The sequence below is a fragment of the Salmo salar genome, chromosome 13 (assembly GCF_965601325.2).
Source record: "Salmo salar chromosome 13, fSalSal1, whole genome shotgun sequence".
Lineage (NCBI taxonomy): Eukaryota > Metazoa > Chordata > Actinopteri > Salmoniformes > Salmonidae > Salmo > Salmo salar.
In genome coordinates, this window is record NC_138303.1 from 16,488,713 (window position 1) to 16,514,432 (window position 25,720).

A 25,720-nucleotide genomic window follows, 5' to 3' on the forward strand; every position below is an offset into this window, starting at 1 on the left:
AAACTGACACGTCTGGCCAAAGAAAGTTTGTTGCTGTTTTTAAGGTTAAAGTGGTGAACACGCCTACACGAAGCACCTGTCCAATCACCGCTGCATTAGCGGTAGTATTTTGAATTGTGGTCCAATCACAATGTAGCATGATTTAACTATATTAATATTCATATACCACTACTGCTTTACTCCGAATTAGATACATTCCAGTAAATGAGCGGTCTTTTGATGAGAAGCACCTTCCTTGTGGTACTTTTTCATTTTAGCGCGCACATCTCTCTTCTTGTTACAGTGCATGATGTGCTTGATTCTGTATCTGCATTCACTGTGCATAGGTGTGTGTGCTCATAGCATGAACATAATATTTAACATTTTACTGAAGTAAATTGCAAATAGCACTGTCATCATCGACAGCATAGTAATAGATGAATAATAACAAAGTATTATCTGCCTGTCACTATTGCAGCCAAATTTCCTGCAGCTCATATTATGGCTGTTATTGTTTGGAGATAATCCTTGCAGATTAATTTGTGAAAGAAATGCTTCCGGAAGGTTAATGTTAATTTTAGGTAGGAGTAAAAAAACAGTGCCCACAAGTAAACAGTGGGCGGCAATAACAGAGAGAGAAAAAAAACCTCACATAAATGGGAATTCCATTGAACTCGTTATCTACAAATCCAATCAATTATTCAGGTAAAATGCAATTCAATATTTAGAAGTGTATATCAATTCGAGTGGGTATGAAATTAATAAGTACAGTTATAGCAAAAAGAAATACACAAAAATGCTGTTTTTCAGAAAGATTTCCTCTTTTATTCCAAGAAAAAAAAAACGTATTTTCATCCCAAACAAGAAAAGAAAATAAAAACAAACTTATATTAACCAATCATTAAGAGGATAAGTATGACCATTTTTATATATTTTTTCTTCTTGTTTTCTATGATGATATTGGTTGTGTTCAATTAAACATGCAACTAAATAAGTCCAATGATGGTGTCTATGGTATTAGAAAGGAAGGGGGTGGAGTCTGATTATGCTGGATCTTTATTGGTAGGTGTGGAGAGGCAGAGATGGATGATAGGGAGAAGGAGGAGAGAAGACTGGATGGTTACATGATGACGTTTGGATTTTTCCCCGTTCTGCCACCTTCCTTCCAGGGGACGTTGTGTGTGCTTGATCCCCTTTATCAACTGCTGTCTGGAGAGGGTTCTCTATGCATTGAGTTCTTCTTCATGCTGTCGAGGTACTCTTGTTGTGAAACGGCCAAGACTGAGGCCAGAATCTCATCATCCTCCCAGTCTGTTAAGCCTACACCATAGAGAAAGGGAAAAATACACATTCTAGCATTCTAATGTAAGAGGACTTTGAGAAGAAAGAAAATCTGATAGTTATTTTAAATCAAGAGGGGTATTGGAATTACTAGTTTATAAAATATTGTTAGTTGCTGTTTATATTCTGCACATTAGCGACAGTGGTTAGCATAGATTTTGTTTGGGTTGAAAAAGCTTGTACACAAATACAAATGTGGCAGTATATGCACCCAATCACGACCCAGCCAATATGAGAGGGAGGTCATTTCAGGTGAAGTGCATCTGTTTTCAGCTTTGCTCCCGCACCACACCCTTGTTTCCTGTTTCTAATATTCTACGTTCTTACAATTCTTCTTCTGATTTCCTGTTTGTTTTCCTTTCAGATACAGAGTAGCTAAGCGATAGAATACACCATCATGAGAAATGATCATAAAATAAATACGTGTCCTATGGTGACCCAAATACTTTAAAGATACATGTATGTATAACTGATAGGTGCACACACAGTTTTTTAAAATGTACATTATGTACATTAAATTATTTTGTCTGTAATGTATTTTTCGTTATGTGTCGGAACCCAGTATGATTTGCTTTCGCCATTGGCGTTGGCTAATGGGGATCCTAATAAATCTAATAAAAAATAAACATTGTGATGATACACTGTAACCTATCCAATCATTAACATTTGAAAGTTATGTAAAACAAAACAAAAATGTTCCACTAATCTGTAGTATACATATGTGGGATTCCCTGTAGCTCAGTTGGTAGAGCATGGTGTTTGCAACGCCAGGGTTGTGGGTTCAATTCCCACGGGGGGCCAGCACAGAAAAAAAAAAAAAAAAATGTATGAAATTGTATGAAATGTATGCATTCACTACTGTAAGTCGCTCTGGATAAGAGCGTCTGCTAAATGACTAAAATGTAAAAAAAATATGTTGTTATTCAAGTGTCTTCAGTCCAGCAGCAGCTACAGCACCGTGCTTTCACAACAGAGGATGTGTAATAACACTGTCTAGAACACTGTGATTGATATGCCTTATGTTAAGGATTGCAGCTAGTGATAAAAACTATCCCAAGCGAAATATTACATCTCAAACTGAACATACTACCCATTCTATGAATAACATATAAATAACATACAACAGCAGTAATTGCCCTAAGGGGACAGATACAGTTGTTTGAACTGAATTGAATGCATTCATTTGAGTAAGTCTTTAAGTAAAGAAAGAGCAAGTGGTTATCTTACCAAAGGCGGTGGGTGACATTTCTTTCATGATAGCACGGTACTCCAGGGCCGGGTACAGAGACTTCAGAGAGGAGGTGGGTCTATCAGGCCCAACACAAGCCTGGTTGCTGGGACCTAGAGTAGGGGGCAGAGAGACATTCCCATCATCAAATCAGGATTCTTTACAAAGATGAAACCCTACTATTCCAATGTTCATTAGATACACAGCCCTCTGAGTTGATTCATGACACTTCTGATGGTTTGTCACAGTGACTAACCTGGGGCACAAGGTGAAGGGGGCTTGGACATGAGGGCTGCCCCAGCAGGGGAGGGAGGCTTGTTGCTTGTGTCTGAGTGAGAGGGGTCAGTGTTCTCCGGTGAGGGAGCGGAGCTGCGCTGCCGGGGCGAGCGGGCACTCCACTCCTCCAGACCACTAGAAGATGCTGCGGTGGCCGAGCTGCAGGTGGCACTAGCCTTACGGGGCTGGGGGGAGAGGGAGACATGGACCTCATTAAAAACACATGCCAGCTGCTGCAACACTTCAATACTGGACACTAGATTCATATGAACCAAATGTGGTACTATTGTCTTTCTAAGAAGGATGTCACTGAACTGCTCTTCAATCTTCCACGTTTTCTCTCACCTGGCGCGCCTGCTTCTCTTGGTCCTGGAGCCACTGCAGGTAGGACTCCCTGGCCACCTGCTCCTCAATGGCCTCGTTGGTGGCCTCCCAGTCCGTGGCTCTCTTCTTGTCCTCCAGCATCTGCTGCTCAATCCACGACTCCTCAGAGGTCTTTATAGCGTTCTTCATAAGTGACTGGTCTACATACTGCTGGGAGGGAGAGGACAGAGGTCACTAACTGGACATAAAACTGAAAAAAATCCATACAGTTACATATCGGGATATTATTTTTGATGATATATCGTATCGACAATATCATTTTTGTACTAGTTGGCTGGGCCTGCACCAAAACTCAATTTTTAAAATAGGGATCCAAACTCATTTTCTCATGGCTCACTCTCTTGTGAGAGTGACTCACTCTCTTTTCTCAATCTCTCTTGTCCCTCTGCAGCAGACATATGGTGAGCAATATGCACATATAGAACCATGAGAATAGCATTACATATCGCATTGGCACCTAAGTATCGTGATAATATCTTATCGTGAGGTCCCCAGCAATTCCCAGGCCTAGGGGACAATGTGTAACGACCAAGTAACAATGTGTAACGAACAAGTAACAATGTGTAACGAACAAGTAACAATGTGTAACGAACAAGTAACAATGTGTAACGAACAAGTAACAATGTGTAACGAACAAGTAACAATGTGTAACGAACAAGTAACAATGTGTAACGACCAAGTAACAATGTGTAACGACCAAGACAAACTCTTCAGATCCTTCACACCTTATCAAGGAGATTTGACAAGTTTAGTCTGCTGGCTATCAAGAGAATGTTTCGCTATCCGTCTAGAAATGACTCCAGGTCTTTGATATCTTTGTCCATGCGTGCATTAGTAAGAGACAATCAGGACACTCAGAATTTAGCAAATGGAAAAACTGCCTCCAGCCTTTCTGGGAAAGCATGCCCGTTTCCTAATCTAAGGCTAAATGGAGATGGCTAGGTGTGTGGCCCTCTATGTGGGAGCTCCACCCATGGTAGACAACATGTCCTTAGCGCCTGAACAGTCCGACTGCACAGTCTGTTCCCCATAACGTCATGGTCCTCTGCCCTGCTCAATATGATGAATGAGACCAATGCACAAAGACCACAGCTAGTTCCCAACTAGCAACAACTCCTTAGGCCTACCGATAACATCTGATGTGCTTCTAAAGCACTTTGAGTACCCAAGATACCTCAACAGTGCCACCGTTATCTAGCTAGCACTTCATGACAACCGCAATGTTATGAAGCTGTTTACTGACAACAAATCACACTATTAAGACAATATGTTATTTCCCTTACAAATTAGAAAATGAAAGAAAATAAAGTAGATAAGACTCTCCAACCACATTTATGTGTGGAATCAAAACATTGCCACTTCTAACTGGCTCAAACATCTGCCAACATTCAACCAATAACAATACAAAACAGGAATCTTCAATAAATACGATATACATCAACAAACAGCTAATCTGTTGAGTGCTACAGTGGTTTTCCTGGTCAAGGAGCCCAGGCTAGTGTTTTCTAATTACTGTGGGGTCATTCACCATGATGCGCTGCTTGTTGATCATGGTAGTGTTATCATTAGGCATCTCAACACAAACAGCACAGTCTACTGCTAATAGGCTCCTCCAGAGAGACGGGGACATGTGGAATGTTGCCCCTCTCTGAGCTCAGCCTCCATTCCTTTGATGTGTATGTGTTCTGAAAGTGGGACACTCCAGGCCACACGCTCTCGTCTCGCAGGGATCTTAAGCTATGATGACCCAAAGACTGTCACCTCTCTCCCACTTTTCCACTCTGACTGAGTCTGCCTGGCTGCCTGACTGTGTCTGGATGGACCCATGGACGTCATCCATTTCGTCAGGGGAAAGTCACAAGATCTCCGAATGATTCAGTTATGAAAGATTTCAATTGCACTATTACACAACCAACGCAGCATCCAAAAAGCCTTTATAACTTTATGCGGCTAATCAATTAAGTCAAATTTGATAACAACCACCTGTTTAAGACAGGAAAAGGCAATGGAACCGATAACAACACTAACAGCAATGCTAGCCAGCTGCTAATTGGTTAATGTCAATAAATCAAATAATCATGAACTCAACTTAAACTGCTCGTCAGTGAAATGACACTGCAATGTGAGATGCGTCTGTGACTCAGAGGCAATGCAGGCTGCCAGCTGGAACATGTCAATGCACTGAAAAGCAACGATTAGGCAAGAGTGCTTTCAAACAATCATTTAGCGTGACAGAGGGGTCAACTGAGTCACACACAGGAAGAAGACAGTCACACCATCGTAAACTGGGCCAACATCCATAGCATTGTAAATCAAGGTGAATCAAGGAGAATCAAGGTGAATCAATTAGAATCAAGGGAACCTAATGAAATTCTCCAGAACGCACATTTAGCCTTTCTTCTGACAGGGAGCCATGCTGAGGACCAAGGTCTCTTATAGATGAGCCTACATAACACTACCACTTGTCCTCAAATGACATGTTTTATACATCTAAATACTGTTTTTATTTTCTAGTAATGTAACAACGACAAGGATATATTGCCCATTTCAGTGTTAAATCCTAAAGACAAGATGTAGGTACCCACCCCTGGTTTTAAAGCAGGAAGCCCAAGGCCTACTCCAATTGTCGCTTTGTTGGGGTTCACCACAGAGTTGTAGTGAATGTTACGATGGTAGCTGACTCTGATTGGTTCGTCATTGTTTTGATGAATGCCATGGAACGTGTTGATTGGTTCTGGAAGAGGGGAAAAAAAAAAAAGAGTTTAACAGAACTACGTGATCAAAGTACTACTATCAATGCACTACTATGGCCACACTTATTCAGAAGATATTCCATTTAAAACACTAATGTCCAAATTGTCTAGATTTTAATCAATAATAAAATGGCAGTTCTGTTTGAAAAACAGTCCAATTACTCACAGGAGTACCTATTAGTAATCTCTCTCAAGTAGGCCTATACGTCAAAGGCCATAAAATTCAAAAATTAAACTGTGTACAGTAATAATAATATTTGCTATTTAGCAGTCACTTTTATCCAAAGCAATTTAGTCATGCTTACATAAATCTTTAGGTATGGGTGATCCTGGGATTCGAACCCACTACCCTGGTGTCTCAAGCGCCATTGCTCTACTGACTGAGTTACAGAGGACCTACCAGAGGACCATTAGCTCTGATAATAATGCACCTGGCATGGCCCACTGCTGAAAAACACACCTGTGCCCTCCTGGTAAACTTCCACTGGTCGATTGTACATCTCTGCCATAGCCTGCATCTCGATATGGTTCCCGTGGCAGTTGTTTTTCCTCTTCCTGTTGATGTACGTGGTGAAGTCTTCTGTCACGTAGTTCGAAAAGTAGTCTGCATTTTTCGTCTGAAATTAGAGAACACATTTCCATTATGAAAAATCCCAACAGGTGAAATCTGCCTGGTAACCAAAAAAATAAGAAAACTTACCAAGTAGTCCATGCAGTGTTTACGGACAACTTCATGCATATCTTGGTCTCCATATACTTGATCAGCTGCAAACAAGAGGGAATTAGGTGTTACAACAAAATGCAACATACATCTTTCTGACGAAGGCTAGTTCAAACTAATACAGTATGAAGTAGCATATGACTGACAAAGTATGATTCATGCAGTTGTATGTAATTTACAGTACCAGTCAAAAGTTTGGACACACCTACTCATTCAAAGGTTTTTCTTTATTTTTACTATTTTCTACATTGTGGAATAATAGTGAAGACATCAAAACTATGAAATAACACATTTGGAATCATGTAGCAACCAAAAAAAGTGTTAAACCAATCTAAATATATTTGAGATTCTTCAATGATGACAACTTTGCACTCTTGGCATTCTCACAACCAGTTTCTCCTGGAATGATTTTCCAACAGTCTTGAAGGAGTTCCCACATATGCGGAGCACTTGTTGGCTGCTTTTCCTTCACTCTGTGGTCCAACTCATCCCAAACCATCTCAATTGGGTTGAGGTTGGGTGATTGTGGAGGCCAGGTCATCTGATGCAGCACTCCATCACTCTCCTTCCAGGTCATGGTTTTGGGTCATTGTCCAGTTGAAAAACAAATGATAGTCCCACAAAGCGCAAACCAGATGGGATGTCGTATTGCTGTGGTAGCCATGCTGGTTAAGTGTGCCTAGAGAATTCTAAATCCCCACACCTCCTCCTCCATGCTTCATGGTGGGAACTACACATGTAGAGATCATCTGTTCACCTACTCTGCATCTCACAAAGACAAAGTGGTTGGAATAAAAAATCTGAAATTTGAACTCATCAGACCAAAGGACAGATTTCCACCTGTCTAATAACCATTACTTGTGTTTCTTGGCCCAAGCAAGTCTCTTCTTCTTATTAGTGTCCTTCAGCAGTGTTTTCTTTGCAGAAATTCAACCATGAAGGCCTGATTCACAGAGTCTCCTCTGAACAGTTGATGTTGAGATGTGTCTGTTACTTGAACTCTGTGAAGCATTTATTTGGGCTGCAATTTCTGAGGCTGGTAACTGTAATGAACTTATCCTCTGCAGCAGTGGTAACTCTGGGTCTTCCTGTCCTGTGGTGGTCCTCATGAGAGCCAGTTTCATCATAGCGCTTGGTTTTTGCATCTGCACTTGAAGAAACTTTCAAAGTTCATAAGATTTTCCTAATTAACTGACCTTCCCGGCTTAAGGTGATGATGGACTGTTGTTTCTCTTTGCTTATTTGAGCTGTTATTTCCATAATATGGACTTGGTCTTTTACCAAATAGGGATATCTTCTGTATACCACCCCTACCTTGTCACAACAAAACTGATTGGCTCAAATGCATTAAGGAAAGAAATTCTACAAATTAACTTTTAACAAGGCACACCTGTTCATTGAAATGCATTCCAGGTGACGACCTCATGACGCTGGATAAGAGTGTGCAAACTTGTCATCAAGGCAAAGGGTGGCTACTTTGAAGAATCTCAAATATAAAATATATTTTGATTTAACACTTTTTTTGATTACTACATGATTCCAAATGTGTTATTTCATAGTTTTGATGTCTTCACTATTATTCTACAATGAAGAAAATAGTAAAAATAAAGAAAAACCCTTGAATAAGTAGGTGTGTCCAAACTTTTGACTGGTACTGTAATCAATATGGATCTATAGGACTATTTTATTAAAGCAGGTGCAAATGCTTTATCATCAGTATTGCACATTTGAATGCATAAGATGGTAGATTGACTATAAAGGGGTATTTTGGCGGGCTTTCTCTTTGGTTGCATCCCCAGCTAGACGTGATCTATATAGAGATATGAGTTGAGTCACTTGTATGATCCACATATGTAAACAAAACTAAAAGGTTTTCTCTCCACAGACCCCCCTTTCCTCAACCAGTGCAAAATATGCAAATGAGCACCAGTTTCAGTCTTCATTCCGGCAAGTCACATGGTACTGTAAGCCGCAAAGATTCTGAGAAACTCTTAGTCAATTTCCTCTTTCTCAGCATCAACCTGCTTAACCAGGGCAGGAACAGAAATACATTTAGCAAAAATGTTCATGGAAATAGAATAACAGTAAAACCTATCTTACTTCCCACCACCAAACATATTTTTTAACTAAATAAAGATATCTATAATGCAAACTAAAAAGAGTAAACAGCCTCAATGTTTTAACCTGAAGGATGGTGACTAAAGTCTTTGAAAAATGTCAGTTCCAACATGTCAGTTCCAACATGTCAGTTCCAACATGTCAATATTGACAACGTAGTCTTGAATTTCACTACAAAAAAAACATAGTGTTTTGAAGCTTGTGTATGACTAGCACAAAATATTCTAGTTCCCTTGTGACTGAATGTTCTCATGGCAAGATGTGGCACTGGCAACACTCCAAGTGGCTAGTGTTGGATGGAGGGCACATTTTCTGGCAGGTCCAGTTTGTCATTATGCCTCAGCAACACGCCTGAATGAGCTGCTCATGGTGTTCCTGACCTTCAACATGTTCCTCACTGTCACTCTGGACAGAGTCAGATTTAAACAAATAGGCCTACAATACATAAAGATTGACACAAAGGACGACAGTTCAAGGTTCAAATACAGATATATGGATGTTTATCATTCAGCAGCCTGTGACCTACTGGTTTAAAGAAGTGGTGGAGAATTAGGTGAGAGGAGACGAGTCACATGTTTGACTGCTTTCAGTACCCAATTCCCCGATGAGGTTGAGACGTAATGGTCTATGAACCAAGTGGACTCCAGTGAAGTATGACATGGACAGGTGTAGGAGGGCTGTTTGAGATGGGGATTACCCCCAAACCCATTGGTGTAAATCTGACTCATCTGCCAAAAATCCCATTCTCATGAGATCTTTCCACTGCACGTTTCAGTTCTGAACAAAACAGATGCTAGGACCTCATTTGATTATGTGGTTGATTTGTCATGTAGTCTTCAGTCATTTTCTAAAATAACTAAAATCATCAATGAAGAGTACAAAGGGTGATTCCACGCCAGCAGGAGCAGAAAACATTTTTGGTATCTCAGATTGTTCTGGTAATTCTCACATAAACTTCATTAGGAGGAAGGATGTTTGAAATGCTTTTTACATTTGTATCACAAACAATTTTTTTGAAAATCCATGATGAAAGTGGCTGTTTTAAGCCGTTTTTAGACCCGTACATGTAAGACGCTCTGATCTGTGAACTGTACACAATACAGACATCTTCGTGTCATTATATTCCTTATAGCAGTGGACACCAACCTTTTCTGAGTACAGATCACTTTCGCAGTCAAAAAGCAAGCAGAGATCTACCACTCAGACTTTTTTTTAAAATATTACTTACATTTTTTAATTTATTACTATTAACCTAATAAAACAGTTCTATGTGAATGAGGTTTGTGCAGTAGGCCTAATACATTATCACAGCATATTGGCTATATGCCTGGCCTGACAATATTGTTCTTCTCAGACCATATTTCAAAACTCAAGCTTTGATTACAAAATAGATCAGTTGGTGTAGCACTTGCGAGGCACAGCTGAGCATAAATTTAAATAATTATATGTTTTATTTTAATGGACTGATGGTACCTGCATCTAATGGTCATGGTGCTTTCAAGACAACTGAAAAAAACAAGGTCAAATCATGACGTCAGTGATCTTCAGGTTGGAGGTCTAGAAAGAGGCCAGAGTTTCCGACATTGAATTCCGAGTTGGATGACCGTTCAAAACCATTTTTCCCCAGTCGGATCTCGCCCCCTCCTCCGAGTTCCCAGTTGTCTTGAACACGACATTAGTCTCAGCGGAGGGCGGGCGAGAGCAGCATAGGGTCCGCCTCTCACGGTCCCTGCTCTCTCCTTCCTATGGTGAGACTGACCAGAGAGAGGGGACAGCGTCTTCCACCTGATGGTGAACTCTAGTCGCACCGAATCTGACTCATGCACAAATTCATGTAGTTTCTATGACCAAATAAAGTGAAATAATCCTCTCTATTAATATAGACAGGACAAGCTGCTAATAATAATAATAATAATAATAATAATAATAACAACAACAACGCAGGACTATCGATACTCTTGGCTACTGATTCATTGCAACGTGAGTGGAAGTAGTGAGAAAAGAACAGTGTTGACAGTGCTGAACACATTTTTAACATGAACTCACTCATAAAATACAGCAGCTCTTTGCTGTATTCTTTGAGAGTCTCTCCGTGGTCATGGTTTTAAAAGTTATTAAATCTTAGTTAGTTAGTATCAAACTTTGCTGTGGCCGGGGTTGTGGAAGCTCTGTTGGGACGGTGATATGAGCTATCCAATTGGCCAGTGCAGTAGGAGCACTTCATTTAGCCACAAATCTCCCAGTCCACTGGGTAAGTGGAGTCTTTTCAGACAAATTAAATGGTTCAAAATAGGAACACTTTGCTTACCCGGTGCGCAGGGCTTCTGAATCAAGTGCACCTACCGCCAACAGTGCAACACAAATAAAATGTAAAAAAGAGCACAAGGCTTTTATCACAGCCTTTATCGTTGGCTTTTCAACAGAAATGTTTGGTGATCAACTAGGAATGCCTTGAAGATTGACCGGTTGGTGACCCCTGCCTTATAGTGTGCTCTAACATACATTCTGAAATACACATTTTCACATTAATTTATTCAACATTACAACTATTAGTATGAATATCATAAAACGACCCTTTTTGACTTAACTTGTTTTTTTTTTTGTGGAAGAACATAGTCTTCAAACTTCAGAGTGAGTTCTCTGGTACTTATAATGATATGCCCCATTTTGACCATAGAATGCACACCGTGTATAGCAAACATTAAGAAGACCTTCCTAATATTGAGTTGCAAAGGTAAATTACCCTGACAGATGAAAATGCACATCATTTACTTACTTAGTCCAATTCAATTATCAACGAAATTGGCTAATAAATAGCTTAATGCATGGCTGGCTACTACTGCCTGCATTTTTTCCAGACACAGATTTAGATGAAGGAAGTTGAATTCACTTGACCCATGTATTGTTTCACTTGATAGAGGAGCAAATCAGAATGAGTTTTCCCCCACAAAAGGGCTTTATTACAGAAAGAAGTACTCCTCAGTTGTAGATTGAACAACAATGACTAGCTACGGATTCATAAATTATGTTTGAAGATGAGTAAGTGAGTGAAAGAGATCCTCGCGTGTCTGTCTTGGGAATGAGAGCAGAGGAAGAGCGGCATGTTATAATCCAATCGTTGCAACAGGCTCAACCGATACCCCGCCCGTCTCTTTACAGACAGAAGAAATAGCCAACAGTCATTTAGCACACACAGTGCTTCACACTGTTTGAATGAAAGAGAGATGTGTGTTGGCAGCTGAAATAGTTTTTTTGTTCCTCTTCCGATCATGGACAATAAAAAAAACATTTAAAAAAATTGACTTGTGTCATAATCATATTTGGAAAATTCATATCAGTTGCAATACTTGTTTTGTCCGAGTACTCGGTACATGTCTACCATTTACCATTCACGGTGATCATAAAACGGATTAAAACGGATTAGAACTTCAGAATCACTCCGGAAATGTGATGTACTTGTAGAGTATATTGTTCTAAACAAAACCTCTTAAAATGAACAATCTAAAAAAGGGTAGTCTGAGATATATTATTCATGTTGAATAGATTCATGTGTAAATGTGTATTTCAGAATGTAGACATACTCCATATGTTAGAGAACAGTATAAGAACTATGACACCGGGATGTATCATGTACAGATCACAGGGTCTTACAGGAGGCATGAATATGTCTGAAAAGGGGCCTAAAATGGCGACTTTTATCATGATAAAACAGAAGAAAATAGTAATACAAATGTTTAAAAAAAAAAAAGTCAAACATCCTTTCTCCCAATTAAGTTTCTATGTGAGAATTGCCAGAACAATCTGAGATACTGTACCAAGAATATCACCCCAAAGCAACCTAACAGTGTTCTATGGGTAGGGTTGGTGAATATGATGAACTGGGGTTTGATGCCTGTCAGAAAACATGACCAGGCAACTGGTCAATGAGGAGGAGACTGACAAGAAAAACGGAAGAGGAAGAAATTCTATCTGCAAGATTACTGAGAAAAGAGCTGAATAGATAGGCTACATTTCACAAGAAGAGACCAAAACCACACAGAGAACCAGAAACCACATGCATACTAGCTACAACCAAGCGATAATGCAATGCTGGTAAGTAACCAATGAGTGCATTTCTAAGAAAGGGGCAGGGCTCTATGCAGATCTAGAGACAGGCAGATTAGTTAGGTTCCTACCCTGCTGGTCTGTCAACGGTTGATAAAGTTTATCTAAATGATGCATAAATTACTCTTAAGTCACCCGTCAGTGGAGAACAAGCATGTGAATAAAGAAATCTGCTCTTCACTGGAATCATATCGGCGAGGCCTGACATTGCTCCATTGTGTCTTCATGCAGCGAGTTGTGGAAAGATAGAAAAAAACCCAGTCTGTAGTGTTTTGTCAACTCAAAACAGTATTAGAGTAGGCTGTAATAAGACATGCTACTAAAAGATCCTTAGAGACTGCTTCACTCACTCTACTCTGGCCAGGAAACAATGTAAAAAGGGCTGAGGGCAGACTCAACTCAAGAAGATGAGAGCAGATATTGAATGCCATCAACGGCCCTGTATTCATACCATTTCAGACACCACAGTTGAGTGGACATAACCTAAAACGTTCTTCTAGTTTTTTTAAGGACGCCCTGCCAGTCAGATGCAGGTGAATCATGGCTACCATTGTTGATTATTTGCTACTGAATACTGACCCACTGAATGATCCTGGAGGAGATGAGCACCACTGTCACAGTCAAAGGCAGAGCAGTGTAACCTATTTGACAATGATACTGCCAGGTTCCAGTGACCTGTTGTACTTGACCGGACATCTCCAACTTGAACTTTGCTCTTTAAACATAAACAGATCAATAGCCCCCTACCTATGTCAACTGCATTCAACATCTAATCACAGATAAGCCCTACCTGCCACCGTCTGATCTTTTAAGCTAAAATTACACTGCGGCCTCAATGCTCGCTTCAGTGTAATTCCTACCCAAATTAGACTTCCTCAATCAGACTGCTAGGCCTAAAACTGGATGAAAGATTGCTTAAAGCCTCAATTGTAAGGGCTTATGCTGTCATTACACCCCTTTATCTCTAACTATGTCTTCACCTTCATCTAACAGTTCAGAAGCATTTCAATATGGAAAAGTTCAAACTTACTAGCTCTGAATTACTAAGCCCAGTGTGTGAGTGTGGGAGGGGGGACGTCCCACGTGTTGTGTGTGTGTGTGTGTGTGTGTGGGGTGTGTGTTGTCTGTACTATTGCAACTCATAAGAGCAATGTGCAATTGGGCAAAAGGGCAAAGTGAGCAATGTGTGAACTTCAAAATGTCCAAATTAACAATTATTACTTAAGATTACCATCACTTCTGAATCATAGTATGGCACAGAAGGCTTAAGGTCATGAATAGTGTATTGTGATCAGACTGACTCTGGGTAACATTTCAAAATTATAGTGGGGGGCGATCTCCAATCTTTCTCAATTTTTCAGACAGTCGTCTACGCTGGTTGGGATTATTGCAAAACTCTGCTTTCTCGGACCAGACAGACGAAAATGTGTAGACTCACTGTAACAGTAATTAAGCCAAAGGGCACCATCTCTAAGTTCACCAGTACAGTGTGCCTTCACATACAAAATTGTGACAATAGTGTTTATTTTTCTCTCGCTTAAAAAAAAAAGAAGATCTTGCCAGTTGAAGTTTCACAGGTACTACTAGCTTCGCTCATGACCTCACTGTGTAAGGTCAAAGGCCACCAAATGTGCTGTCCTGACCGGTTACATGGGTAGTGTTTTGTGATCCTTATGAAATGTGCAGTCCTGAGACCTATAAGAAGCACAGGGTCAACACAATGATCGACGTCTTTGGAATGCACCACAGAAAATTCTTAACTCCAGTTTAGCTTCAAACTTTGCTCTACGTTTTTGAATAGACAAATAACATGAGATCCTTAGTGGAGCAGCTTCAATGTTATCAAAGCTCAGCCAGTAGCCTTCATGCCAGTAATTTTATTACTATGAAAATGTGAGAGCATAATATCCAGATGCTCTTGTCAGCCTTCAGGCTGTGTGTTCAGTGGCTTGGGGAGTCGCAGGTACAATCCTGAGCCTCCTGGGACACTCACTCACTTCGCAAAGAAAATATATTAACTGGCTTCTACCTCAGATTGTAGGCCAAGTTGTTAATACATTTTGTAAAACAGAGAGACCAGTCATAAACTTAATTTAGGCTATGTGGATTTGGAACTTTCTTTAACAAGTTTTGACTATTTTAAAGCCCCTCTGGGCTTATTAAACACCATGACAATGCACACGACTCTCTTCCTTACTGGAGACCCCGTTACCATGTCAACATTGTCAGTAAGGAATTTCAACCACACCTTGGCGCACAATGAAATCAAAGGACTGGGGAGAGGACTGCACAGAAGTCAATAACTAAGGCCTAAATGATAGCAGCAATATACAGGCCCTGCAGGGTCCTAATGGAGGGGAACCCATCAATGTTGTCATGGGAAAAAGTGGGAAATGAGAAGAGGCCATGGGTCTATCAATCAAGCCTGATTCTCTGGATGACATCATTGTTGTTGTGCAGCAAGTATCCATGTTTGGATTCATGGACAGACAGTGCAAAACAAAAATACATTCACAGTGTAAAACACAAACAAAGTACATGTTAACTCACACCTGTCTTTTCTCTGGATGCCAGACAGAAATAATCTCAATCATTTTGTTTACTACCACAGACAGAGAAACATTGAACACAACCCGTTCAACACAACCCAGAGTCACATGCAGCTGGAATGTGTTTTGCATCATTTAAGGCTTTCTCCGATCGGTTCACTCTCACACACACACACACACACACACACACACACACACACACACACACACCTGAGAAATGAGTTGACCTACAGTCTCCACACACACAGGTTTAACTTGTTTCAGCCCTAGCATGTTAATGTGTAATTCACATTCCTACTTACAGACTGTATAGGATTGTGACTAGTGATAGTATCACTCATACCTGAGAATGCCGCAAGGTTGGCGAGAATACTGCTGGAATGTTAATTGGTATAAAACCATGGCAATAGAATTAGTAGGACATTCTGATCAAAGCAATTCTCCATGGTATGCGAACTGTCAGACATATTTGATTGATATTTGATTTTCTTGTGCGATTGGCAACGAACAAAAACATACCAAAAAACATACAAACTTTTGTTTGTATCTTAGGCACACACACAAAAAAAGTGTTTTAATAATAAAGTTAGTGGAATTGGCCTGTGTGGAGAAGAGATAGTCCTGGGAATGATAAGTGCTAGGCAGGGACTGTTAGTTCTGGCTCATTGGCAGTGTGCGTTCCAGTCTGTTAATCAAGAAAGGGTAGGGATCAAAAGCACAAAGGGTCTAGACTAGAGCTCCTTTTGCACAAGTGTCCCACTACCAACCAATTATCACAAAACAGGCCCGATACTGATGAGAGAAAGACAGTGACAATTCATTTCTCCAATAAGTCCTCTCAATATTAGGGTCATTGCACCAATTCAGTGCATTTTGGGAAGTGTTTACATGTTTATTTAGTTTTTTTACATTCTGTCATAAAGAGCCGTTGAACTTAATAAAAAACACGTTCTAATTCCAGCAGGTTAAAAGGGGAAAAGAATTACTACAGTAATTGCCTATTAAGTGCCAAATAAAACTAACAGGGTTGATGATCTCATCTTTAATCAGTCATGAATCCCCTTGTGACAGGAGGAATGGAAGCGTGTTGCGTGCAACAGGGAGTTGCAATTGAATGCAAGCTTCACCCCCAAAAATGTATTAACATGTCTAACCTGTCCGTCTATGGGTAACAGGGTTGACGCGTTCTGCTCCACCACTCAGTTTTCCACCAGAAAACACAAAACAAATAAATGACCGGCTAAACTGCTTTTACACTATGATTTGACTATTAGATGTTGCTTTTGAAAAAAAATACATTTGAAAAAAGGCATTGTTTCACCATATTAAAACAAGAGTTCAGTTCACAGAACAGGGTTGACTTTATAATGAGGGACAGACGTAAATGAATCACTAAACACATTAAATAAATAATGATCTTCAGAAATGACGGTCAAAGCAACAAAATAACTAGGACTTTACAATAATAGTGAAAACTGTGTGGATTAAGTGGGTTAAAGTCTTCCTAGAAGTCACAGAGGGTGCACGGAGGGACACTTTAAAAAGTCTTTATTAATATTACAAATCTGATTGATTCAATTCTCCATGTTATCTAAAGTAAGAGAACTTTGTTTAATATAAAAGGCTTTTAAAATTCAACATTGGTGCACAATTTCTACTTAAAATATCACTATTTTTGTGGAATGACCCGTTAACTATTTTAATCCCACTGATATCAATTAAATGTATCAACCAAAACAATACCAATGAAGTTCTATTATTCTGGCGCCTGTGTCAGGAAAATATTAACAGAAAGCCTAGATGGTTGACCAGGTGATTAGCTGCCTGGGTCAGAGTGGCCCACTCCCACATGTCCACACAAAGTTTACATACAGCTCTAATGTCAAGTCGATTTCCGGTATGCATTATTCTCTGCCAACACAGAGCAAGGAAAGGGAACAGTGACTGAAAATCTAAAATGAATGAAAGGAGGAGTGAGGGTATTGATAATAGTGAAGGTGAGCAAGAGAAAGAAGAGTAAAGTCAAGCAATGAGACGGGAGGAATAAATGAGTGGGAATGAGTAAGTACAGTAATGATTGAAAAGGAATGCTAGGAGAGGGCTCTGTAACCACGGAGACCTTTACCTTATTCCTGCACTAGGTCTAGTCGATGACAATGTCATGATGCCACTGGCCGATACAGACTGTCACACCATTTAGCAAAATGTGGACATGCAACATATCTACACACACATGATCTTGGGTTGCAAAAATGCTAAACTTAATTGACATGGGTAACTAGCCAATAAGTATAAAAGGTTGTGTTCTAGGACGGAAGACAAACAAAAAAGTGTGTGTGGGGGGGGGGGGAAATAAAAGATCCAAGATCTTTTCCATACGCACAAAAAGCTTATTTCTCACAAACTTTGTGCACAAATTTGTTTAAATCCCTGTTAGTGAGCATTTCTCCTTTGCCAAGATAATCCATCCACCTGACAGGTGTGGTATATCAAGAAGCTGATTAAACAGTATGATCATTACACAGGTGCACCTTGTGCTGGGGACAATAAAATGCCACTAATTTGATTTCATTTATTAAAATGTGCAGTATTGCCATTGCATTGTGTGGCAATTTGATACCGTGACGAGATCTTGAGGTCCATTGACGTGCCATTTATCTCCCGCCATCACCTCAAGTTTCATCCTGATAATGCACAGCCCCATGGTGCAAGGATCTGTACACAATTCCTAGAAGCTGAAAATGTCCCAGTTCTTCCATGGCCTGTATACCCACTCAGCATGTTTGGGATGCTCTGGATTGAGGTGTATGACAGTGTGTTCCAGTTCCCGCCAATATCCAGAAACTTCGCACCGCCATTGAAGAGGAGTGGGACAACATTCCACAGGCAACAATCAACAGCCTAACCAACTTTGTGGAAAGGACATGTGTCGTGCTGCATGAGGCAAATGGTGGTCACACCAGATACGGAATGGTTTTCTGATCCACGCCCCTACATTACGTTTTTTTTTTTTAAAAGGTATCCGTGACCTACAGATGCATATCTGTATTCCCAGTCATGTGAAATCCATAGATTAGGGCCTAATGAATTTATTTAAAATTGACTGATTTCCTTATGTGAACTATAACTCAGGAAAATCTTTGAAATTGTTGCATGTTGCGTTTATATATTTTTTTCAGTGTAGCTTAGTTTAGTTAAGCCATAAGACATCACAGTTCAGAAGTCAGTAATCAATGATGCTAAGGATTTAAACATCTAGGTAAATTATACTCAGGGGACAGGGGGAGATATACCGCTTTACAAAAAGTGTGTTGTGGGTTAGATAGTCCAATGCTTTTTCTCAGGAACTCCAAATGTGATCTGGCCACATATGAAACCAAAGCAGAAAGTACAGCATTGAGAAATCCCCACCACAACACATCAGGTGTGGACAGGGGTGAATTACCGTCAAATACTACTCACATTCACACCACTGATGTAGAAAAACCCACCAGCATGTCGTCTGTGTATTATTGTTACATGTTGATGGCGAAATTCATTTCTATGAAATGAAACTAGTTTATGGCAAAACTTTACACTGAAGCGAAGGGAGACCTTCTTGACTTCACCTGAGAACCCTAGTTTCAAGTGAGGTGACTAAAAGAGCGTATTGCTGGGAGAGGAAGAGTGCAACATTACAATAACCCTTATTCAAAGATGGAATACCCATCAGTTGAGTGATATGTAAACAGTTGTAAAGCACACACAGTTGATGAAAAAGAAAACAGGTTGTTTTACTGTTTACATCTTCTCTTTAGCTAGGCCTGTTTCCAGATCAAAGAAAATATTAACCAGAAAAACAAAGGCAAACACCTGATGACTTAAAACTAAAATAACAAACCTCCATCAGACTCCCAAATCATTTTGTGGAATGTTTTCCCATAGAGTGAAAAGAAACTAGGCCAGTCTTTTTGAGCACCTGGCTGAAGGGAAAGCGCTAGCCTCATTTCAGGACTGCTCTTATATAACCCCATTCTTGTTCAACTATCCCAATTGTTTGGGAATGGATTGATTTCACACCTTAAGTACTGGGAGTGTGAAGAGAAATGTAACTGGTGTGAATTCATAGATGGAGGTCAATATGAATGTGGTTTCCATCCGAGCCTAAGGGTAATAACAAAGCTATGAGACCCAGATATGAGGAGCCATTCTCAGCCCGTTCTGACACCTGCAGGTGGCCGGGTCATGGCTATGCTCAATCGACAGAACACATTCAGGGAAACAAAGTAGGCCTAAACAACGTTTTTTGGGTCAAGAAAAAAATATACAGAAGTAATTCATTTTTTAAAAACACCAACTAGAAGCATTAGAATTGGCCCTGTGCTTTTTAACAGGGTTCATACAGTCACAGCATCATAGAATCCACTATGAATAACCATGGTAAAGTAGCGCCATCTAGTGTCATAAACGGAAATTGGTTGGCATTGCTCTTTACCAAATTATACCTTGATTTAGTTCAATGTCAGGTAGACAAAATGAAGGCTAATGATACCAATGTCAAAAACGTGTACATAACATTCAAGCTCCTTCATGGAGTCCATTACTGACATTCTTTCAAAATTCTTTCCACATTTCATTGGAGCATTTCACATCACTGCATTCTTTACCAGGAAGTAGGTTGGTAATCTTTGACATCGTGTAGGTAAATTAATTGATCTCTTTATTTATAAAGCCCTTTTACAAAAACTCCCACTGTACCTTACATCATTAATAACCTTAAGACATATGAATTACCACATCCAGTCTCAGGGATGGCTAACTCTGGAAATTCCTTCGGTCTCTACTGAGTTAGGTAAATCAGCTTTTCGGGGTTTTTTGCACTGTATTTGAGGAACAAAATTCTCTTAAATTTGCTTCTACATCTGCATTGCTTGCTGTTTGGAGTTTTAAGCTGGGCTTCTGTATAGCACTTTGTGACATCTGCTAATGTAAAAAGGGCTTTATAAATACATTTGATTTGACGTTTCGGTGCCTCTGGGGCAAAATAGACTTGTGATTAAGGACCTTATTACTGATTGTTTTTTTTGTTTTTTTTATGACCGTGTTTAGTTTCCGTTTGCATTTCGTATTTGATGCAGTTTAGTAATTTTTGTAATTCAGGGCTCTTCTGTAAAAGAGACCTTGGTCTCAGTATGACTCCCTGGTCAAATAAAGGTTTAACAAATGATCAGCACATCTTTGCTGCAGGTTTTATGTTGGATTGATCGAGTTCAAAGACAAGGCCTGGGTCCATTGGAGGGCAAATGAGAAGGCTGTCCACTTACCGACAGCTCTGAAGAGACATGCTCCATCCTCTTTCATTTTTTTAATGACGAAGCCTTTCTTTTCCCCAAGCGCTTTCTCAAACCAGTGCTCCTGCTGAGAGAAATAGAAAATCTGTAATTCAATGCAATGGGTTATACAGGCAGGTCTATCCGACTACCATAGGAGGCAACCTTACATTAACGTCTCAAGTGAGCTTGTTGAAGTATTTATGGAATAACATTCCGAGTGCAGATTAGGCTAAAATAGAGTTTTAGCTACACATTTGTTTACAAAGTCTCCAATGACATGAAAGCAGACCTGTGTGCCAGTGTGAGGTTGACGCCCTCTAGAGGGGTAACAACCGAAACTTGCTCAAATCATTGAATCATTTCGTCCAACTAGGGTTGAGCGATATCCAGTGGTGTAAAGTACTTAAGTAAAAATACTTTAAAGTACTACTTCAGTAGTTTTTTGGGGGTATCTGTACTTTACTATTTATATTTTTGGCAACTTTTATTTGACCAAATTCCTAAACAAAATATTGTACTTTTTACTCGATACATATTTCCCTGACACCCAAAAGTACTCTTTACATTTTGACAGGAAAATTATCCAATTCACACACTTGTCAAGAGAACATCCCTGCTCATCCCTACTGCCTCTGATCTGGCGGACTCACTACACAAATGCTTGTTTGTTTGTAAATTACGTCTGAGTGTTGGAGTGTGCCCCTGGCTATCCGTCAATAAAAAAAAAATAGAATATTGTACCTTCTGGTTTGCTTAATATAAGGAATTTGAAAGTATTTATACTTTTACTTTTGATACTTAAGTACATTTTAGCAATTCCATTTACTTTTGATACTTAAGTATATTTAAAACCAAATACTTTTTGACTTTTACTCAAGTAGTAGTTTACTGGGTGACTTTCACTTTTACTTGAATCATTTTCTATTTGGGTATATTTACTTTCACTCAAGTATGACAATTGAGTACTTTTTCCACCACTGGCAATATCCAGATTTTCACACGTCATACTGTTTCTTTACCATACCGGGCTATACGATATTACCGGAAGTGCACACAACGGGAGCTATTTAAAAAAAAACTACACAACACAATTGAGGTAATAGGGATCTTGATCCAGGAGGGGATTGAATGTCTCTGCTGTAACCATGAAACTTGATCACAACATCTAGCCACTTCGCTAGCAAGTTAGCAAACCACATGCTGGAGCCCTGAGCTGTATATCATTTATTTGACATCTTAGATTTCTTATAGTTATACTTAACTTATAGTTATAAACAGTGGCGTAGCACGCATCCCCACTGCCCCCGCGAGGCGGGGATGCCCCCAACCTCCCCAAAAAACGGTATTGAAAATCCTATGGTCGGTAATTTAAAATCCCCAAGGTATACAGTGGAAATGGTATATCTGCCAAGCCTAAATCCAAATGAATGAAAGAAAATCCTTGTTTACCACACCATTACATGAACATGTCTGTTTCCAACTTATGTAGGCTAATTCATTAATGACAAGTTGTATTATTAAGTTTGTCCTTTTCTTACCGAGAGGTAAAATACAAATATCCACAAATGTCTTCAAAGCCAACCGTATGAGTAGTAAGCCTATTAAGCACAGCCTTGGCTTAGTCTATTCACTTTATTCAAATCGATGTGCAACTTATTGCAATTATTTCATCCTTTTTAAGCAAAGGCCTAGGCTACATGGTTTAAAAAGACATTGTTTGTAAACAATTGTGTAAAACAAACTTTGCCAATATTTTGGGTTATCATGGAGTATAACAGCTGTACTAAGTTCATGAGTATGTTCATGGCATTTTGATTCTTGAAGAATCAAATAGAACTAGGACTACCATTAATGGACATGACGACTGAATAGCAGAAGTAGGCTTACTATTGCTGATTGAACAATTAAATAGGCCTACTTTCTGCGATGCAAGAACTTAAAATTCCTGGTTTATTAAATAGCATCCCTCATTTGTCACTAAACAGCCTAGATATGTTCATAATGATGACAATTCTGTTAGAATAAGAAGCTATGATGAATTTCAGGAATAGACTTATTCGAGATCTTTGAGCAACTGTAGAATCTGTCAATTTAAATTTTAGCTTAGCCCTCTTTTTTAAGGGATGAATATTACTTGTTTGCCTACACTAGCTTTAAATGCTACCACATCATATCATATTTAGCCAAAGAGATATTGCTATCATGTAGCCTAATGCCATTTATTGACTAGCAGTAGATCAAACAAACTGCTATTTGCATGTGAAAATAGAATGGGATGCATTTGCTCCATTGTTTGTGACGCTGATAGTATGCACATCTTGCAGAGACTGTCTTTACTGTTAAGGCTTAATCGAAAGGTGCTGCATTATGACACCTGGTACGTAATAAAAACAAATGACTGGCATACAAAAAAGCTAGCTAGCTCATTATTTCTCCAAACTTTGAATACTTTCACATTCCATTTTAGATGATGCCTGAATTGATCTGGTTGACAGAACATACCTGGATGGAGAAAGCAAATAACTAGTGACATTCAAAACATATACGTTTTACCCACTACTCCCAAACGGGTCATTTCTAGAACGCCCATTTAAAACCAATGTGCTACTGGTATTGCTTTATTTTGCAAAAAAAAGTGCCTGTGTGAAATAAACAGTAAGAATTGTTCATATAAATGTTCATTTAAATGGCTAGTTGCGGGACGAAGGTAGTGATCACCCTGGAGGCCATGAGCTGAACTAATGAACTACATTTTACACAGCATTACCTGCTCCACTGTCGCTGGGTCCTCAGACTGCAGTCTCGATGCGTTCTCGTATTCATCTTCACTGTTGTAACCCGCACCTTCCTCCGAATCAGCACTGGGACCTCCACCGCCACCTCCAGCTACGCCGGGTGTTCCACCACCGGCCACCCCAGAGCAGGTTGCTTGTCGTCGCCTTTTACTCAGACCAGGCCCCGAGCAACAACTTCCAATTCCCCCACCACAACCAACGCTGCCTGACAGTTCTCCGCGTGTCCCAGCAACGCATGGTATTCCTCCAGTCCCATTACCATCCCCAGGTCCAACAGGAGACCCTGAAACCACGGGAGGGGGAGAGGCCTGCTGCGGCCGAGAGCTAGCTTCGTTCCGTCTATCCTCCCTTGTCGAAGGTGGAGCGGCTTGATAGGACCATGGTGGCGGCGAGGCCCTCGGTCTTGCACCTGTACGACCTCCGTGTGGATGTTGATGTGGGTCAGAGCCACTCCTTCTGTCAGTCTCGTCCGGGTGGTCCGAAACACCGACACTCGAGTTCGGCTTCTTCTTCGGAAGAATCGTCATGGTTGTCTGTTAGGGAGGGGGTCAACGGGGTGACGATTCCTTCTTTCCAGAATGTAGTTAGTAGGCCAACTTTGCCGTTAAGGCCGTCCGTTTTTGTGCAATATTCGACCTTAAACACTTAGGTTACAAAATATATCGATATCATCTGTTATTGGCTTTGTTTTCTGGGGATAGCTAGCTAGTTGAACAATAACAAACCGTCTCCCTCTTCCCGTCCTCCAAGCTCTCCATTCCCCACAAAACATCAACACAGATCTGACGACACAGGAACGTCACTTCCCTTGCAAGAGCTTTTTTCAGGGTCTATGCTACTCGGGATCCTTGGGACGTCCATACCCCTCCATTGAAGTTGACGTTTAAAAAATGGTTAAGGTACGTACGGTTATGAAAGGTTTATAGTTGAGGGTAGGGCAGGATAGGGGTTAGGTCTGGACGTTTTCCTTCGTCAATGGTCTTTCTGGGCCGTCACTAGTTACCACAGCCCCAAAGTCAAAAACCCTGCCCATTTCTACAATTTATCTTCTTAAAATTGGATTTTAAACCTAACCTTGACCTTAATTTTAACCAAACAACTAACCTTATACTTAACCCTAACCTTAAGTTAAGACTGAAAAGCTAATTTTAGTTTTTATGAATGTTTACCATATAGCCACTTTGGGTGTGGTAACTAATGGAAATGCAAATAATGTATAGATTATAATGGAAAATATAAATATTACCAGATTTTTTTTTTCTTTATTAATCCAGGTGTCATTGATTAAGTGTTTGTTTATTCCTGCAAGAGACCACAGTAAATGTTTGCTGGACATATAATTACATTTTAGTACTTTAGCAGATAGTCTCATCCAGAGCAACTAGGGTTATGTGCCTTGCTCAAGGGCACATTGACAGGTTGTTTGCCTAGTTGTCTTGGGGATTCAAACCGGCAACCTTTTGGTTCCTGGCCCATCACTCTTAACCGCTAGGCTACCTGCCGTCCTATAATAATCATGTGTTACTATTTTTGGACTCATATTATGAATAAAATAATTAGATAAAATGTGTGTTTGATTTTAGTATCTGTATGCACATATTCCTAATGGAAATTCCAGCAATTTAGCCTAATTAAATCTACCCTCAGAAGAAGAGGCATTTTGGAAAATCCATATGATGACAATTGGCATGTGTCATGATTAGTTGTTATTTTTTCTGTTCATTAAGCCTTCTTTGCTTTATTTGAGTGATTGGGCATAGGGGCCCCATGGGATGGCAATTGCTTCAGCATTCACCTCTGAAATAGTAGGTCTAATAAAACAAATTAAATACTCACTTTTTGCCAAGATGTTTAGATATGCTCCAAGCCCCACTGCACAAACCTTACTGTATGTAGTATTGTTGATGTTGTGAATGTGCATAGTCTATATTTACTCTGTTGGGCCTACAATACATGGTTGAGGTGGGTCATCACATCTCTGATCAACTGAAGTTCCTTATGGAAAAATAAAGTATAATAAACAACAATATAAACGCGACATGCAACAATTTCAAAGATTTTACTGAGTTACAGTTCATATAAGGAAATCAGTCAAATAAAATAAATAAATTAGGCCCTTATCTACGGGTAGGGGTGCAACCATGTTTGGGCCTCGCAGTG

At 39.9% G+C, this 25,720-nt stretch overlaps 1 protein-coding gene across 3 annotated transcripts; it reads right to left on the bottom strand.

Moving 5' to 3' along the window:
- Positions 1-781: 781 nt before the first annotated feature.
- On the bottom strand, positions 782-24,350 carry otud5a (OTU deubiquitinase 5a). 3 transcript variants are annotated; one of them, XM_014134560.3, is made up of 9 exons: positions 23,533-24,350; positions 20,757-20,847; positions 6,662-6,726; positions 6,422-6,578; positions 5,794-5,942; positions 3,170-3,358; positions 2,805-3,009; positions 2,548-2,661; positions 782-1,299 (listed from the first exon to the last, which is right to left on the bottom strand). In XM_014134560.3, the coding sequence occupies exons 1-9, from the start codon at positions 24,085-24,087 to the stop codon at positions 1,178-1,180; spliced, it is 1,647 nt and encodes a 548-aa protein (XP_013990035.1). In that variant the 5' UTR covers positions 24,088-24,350; the 3' UTR covers positions 782-1,177. The 3 variants fall into 3 exon arrangements, with proteins under 3 accessions (XP_013990035.1, XP_013990034.1, NP_001167387.1); XM_014134559.3 differs by having other exon boundaries at positions 20,757-20,850; NM_001173916.1 differs by having other exon boundaries at positions 3,170-3,355; positions 20,757-20,850; positions 23,533-24,299.
- Positions 24,351-25,720: the final 1,370 nt, after the last annotated feature.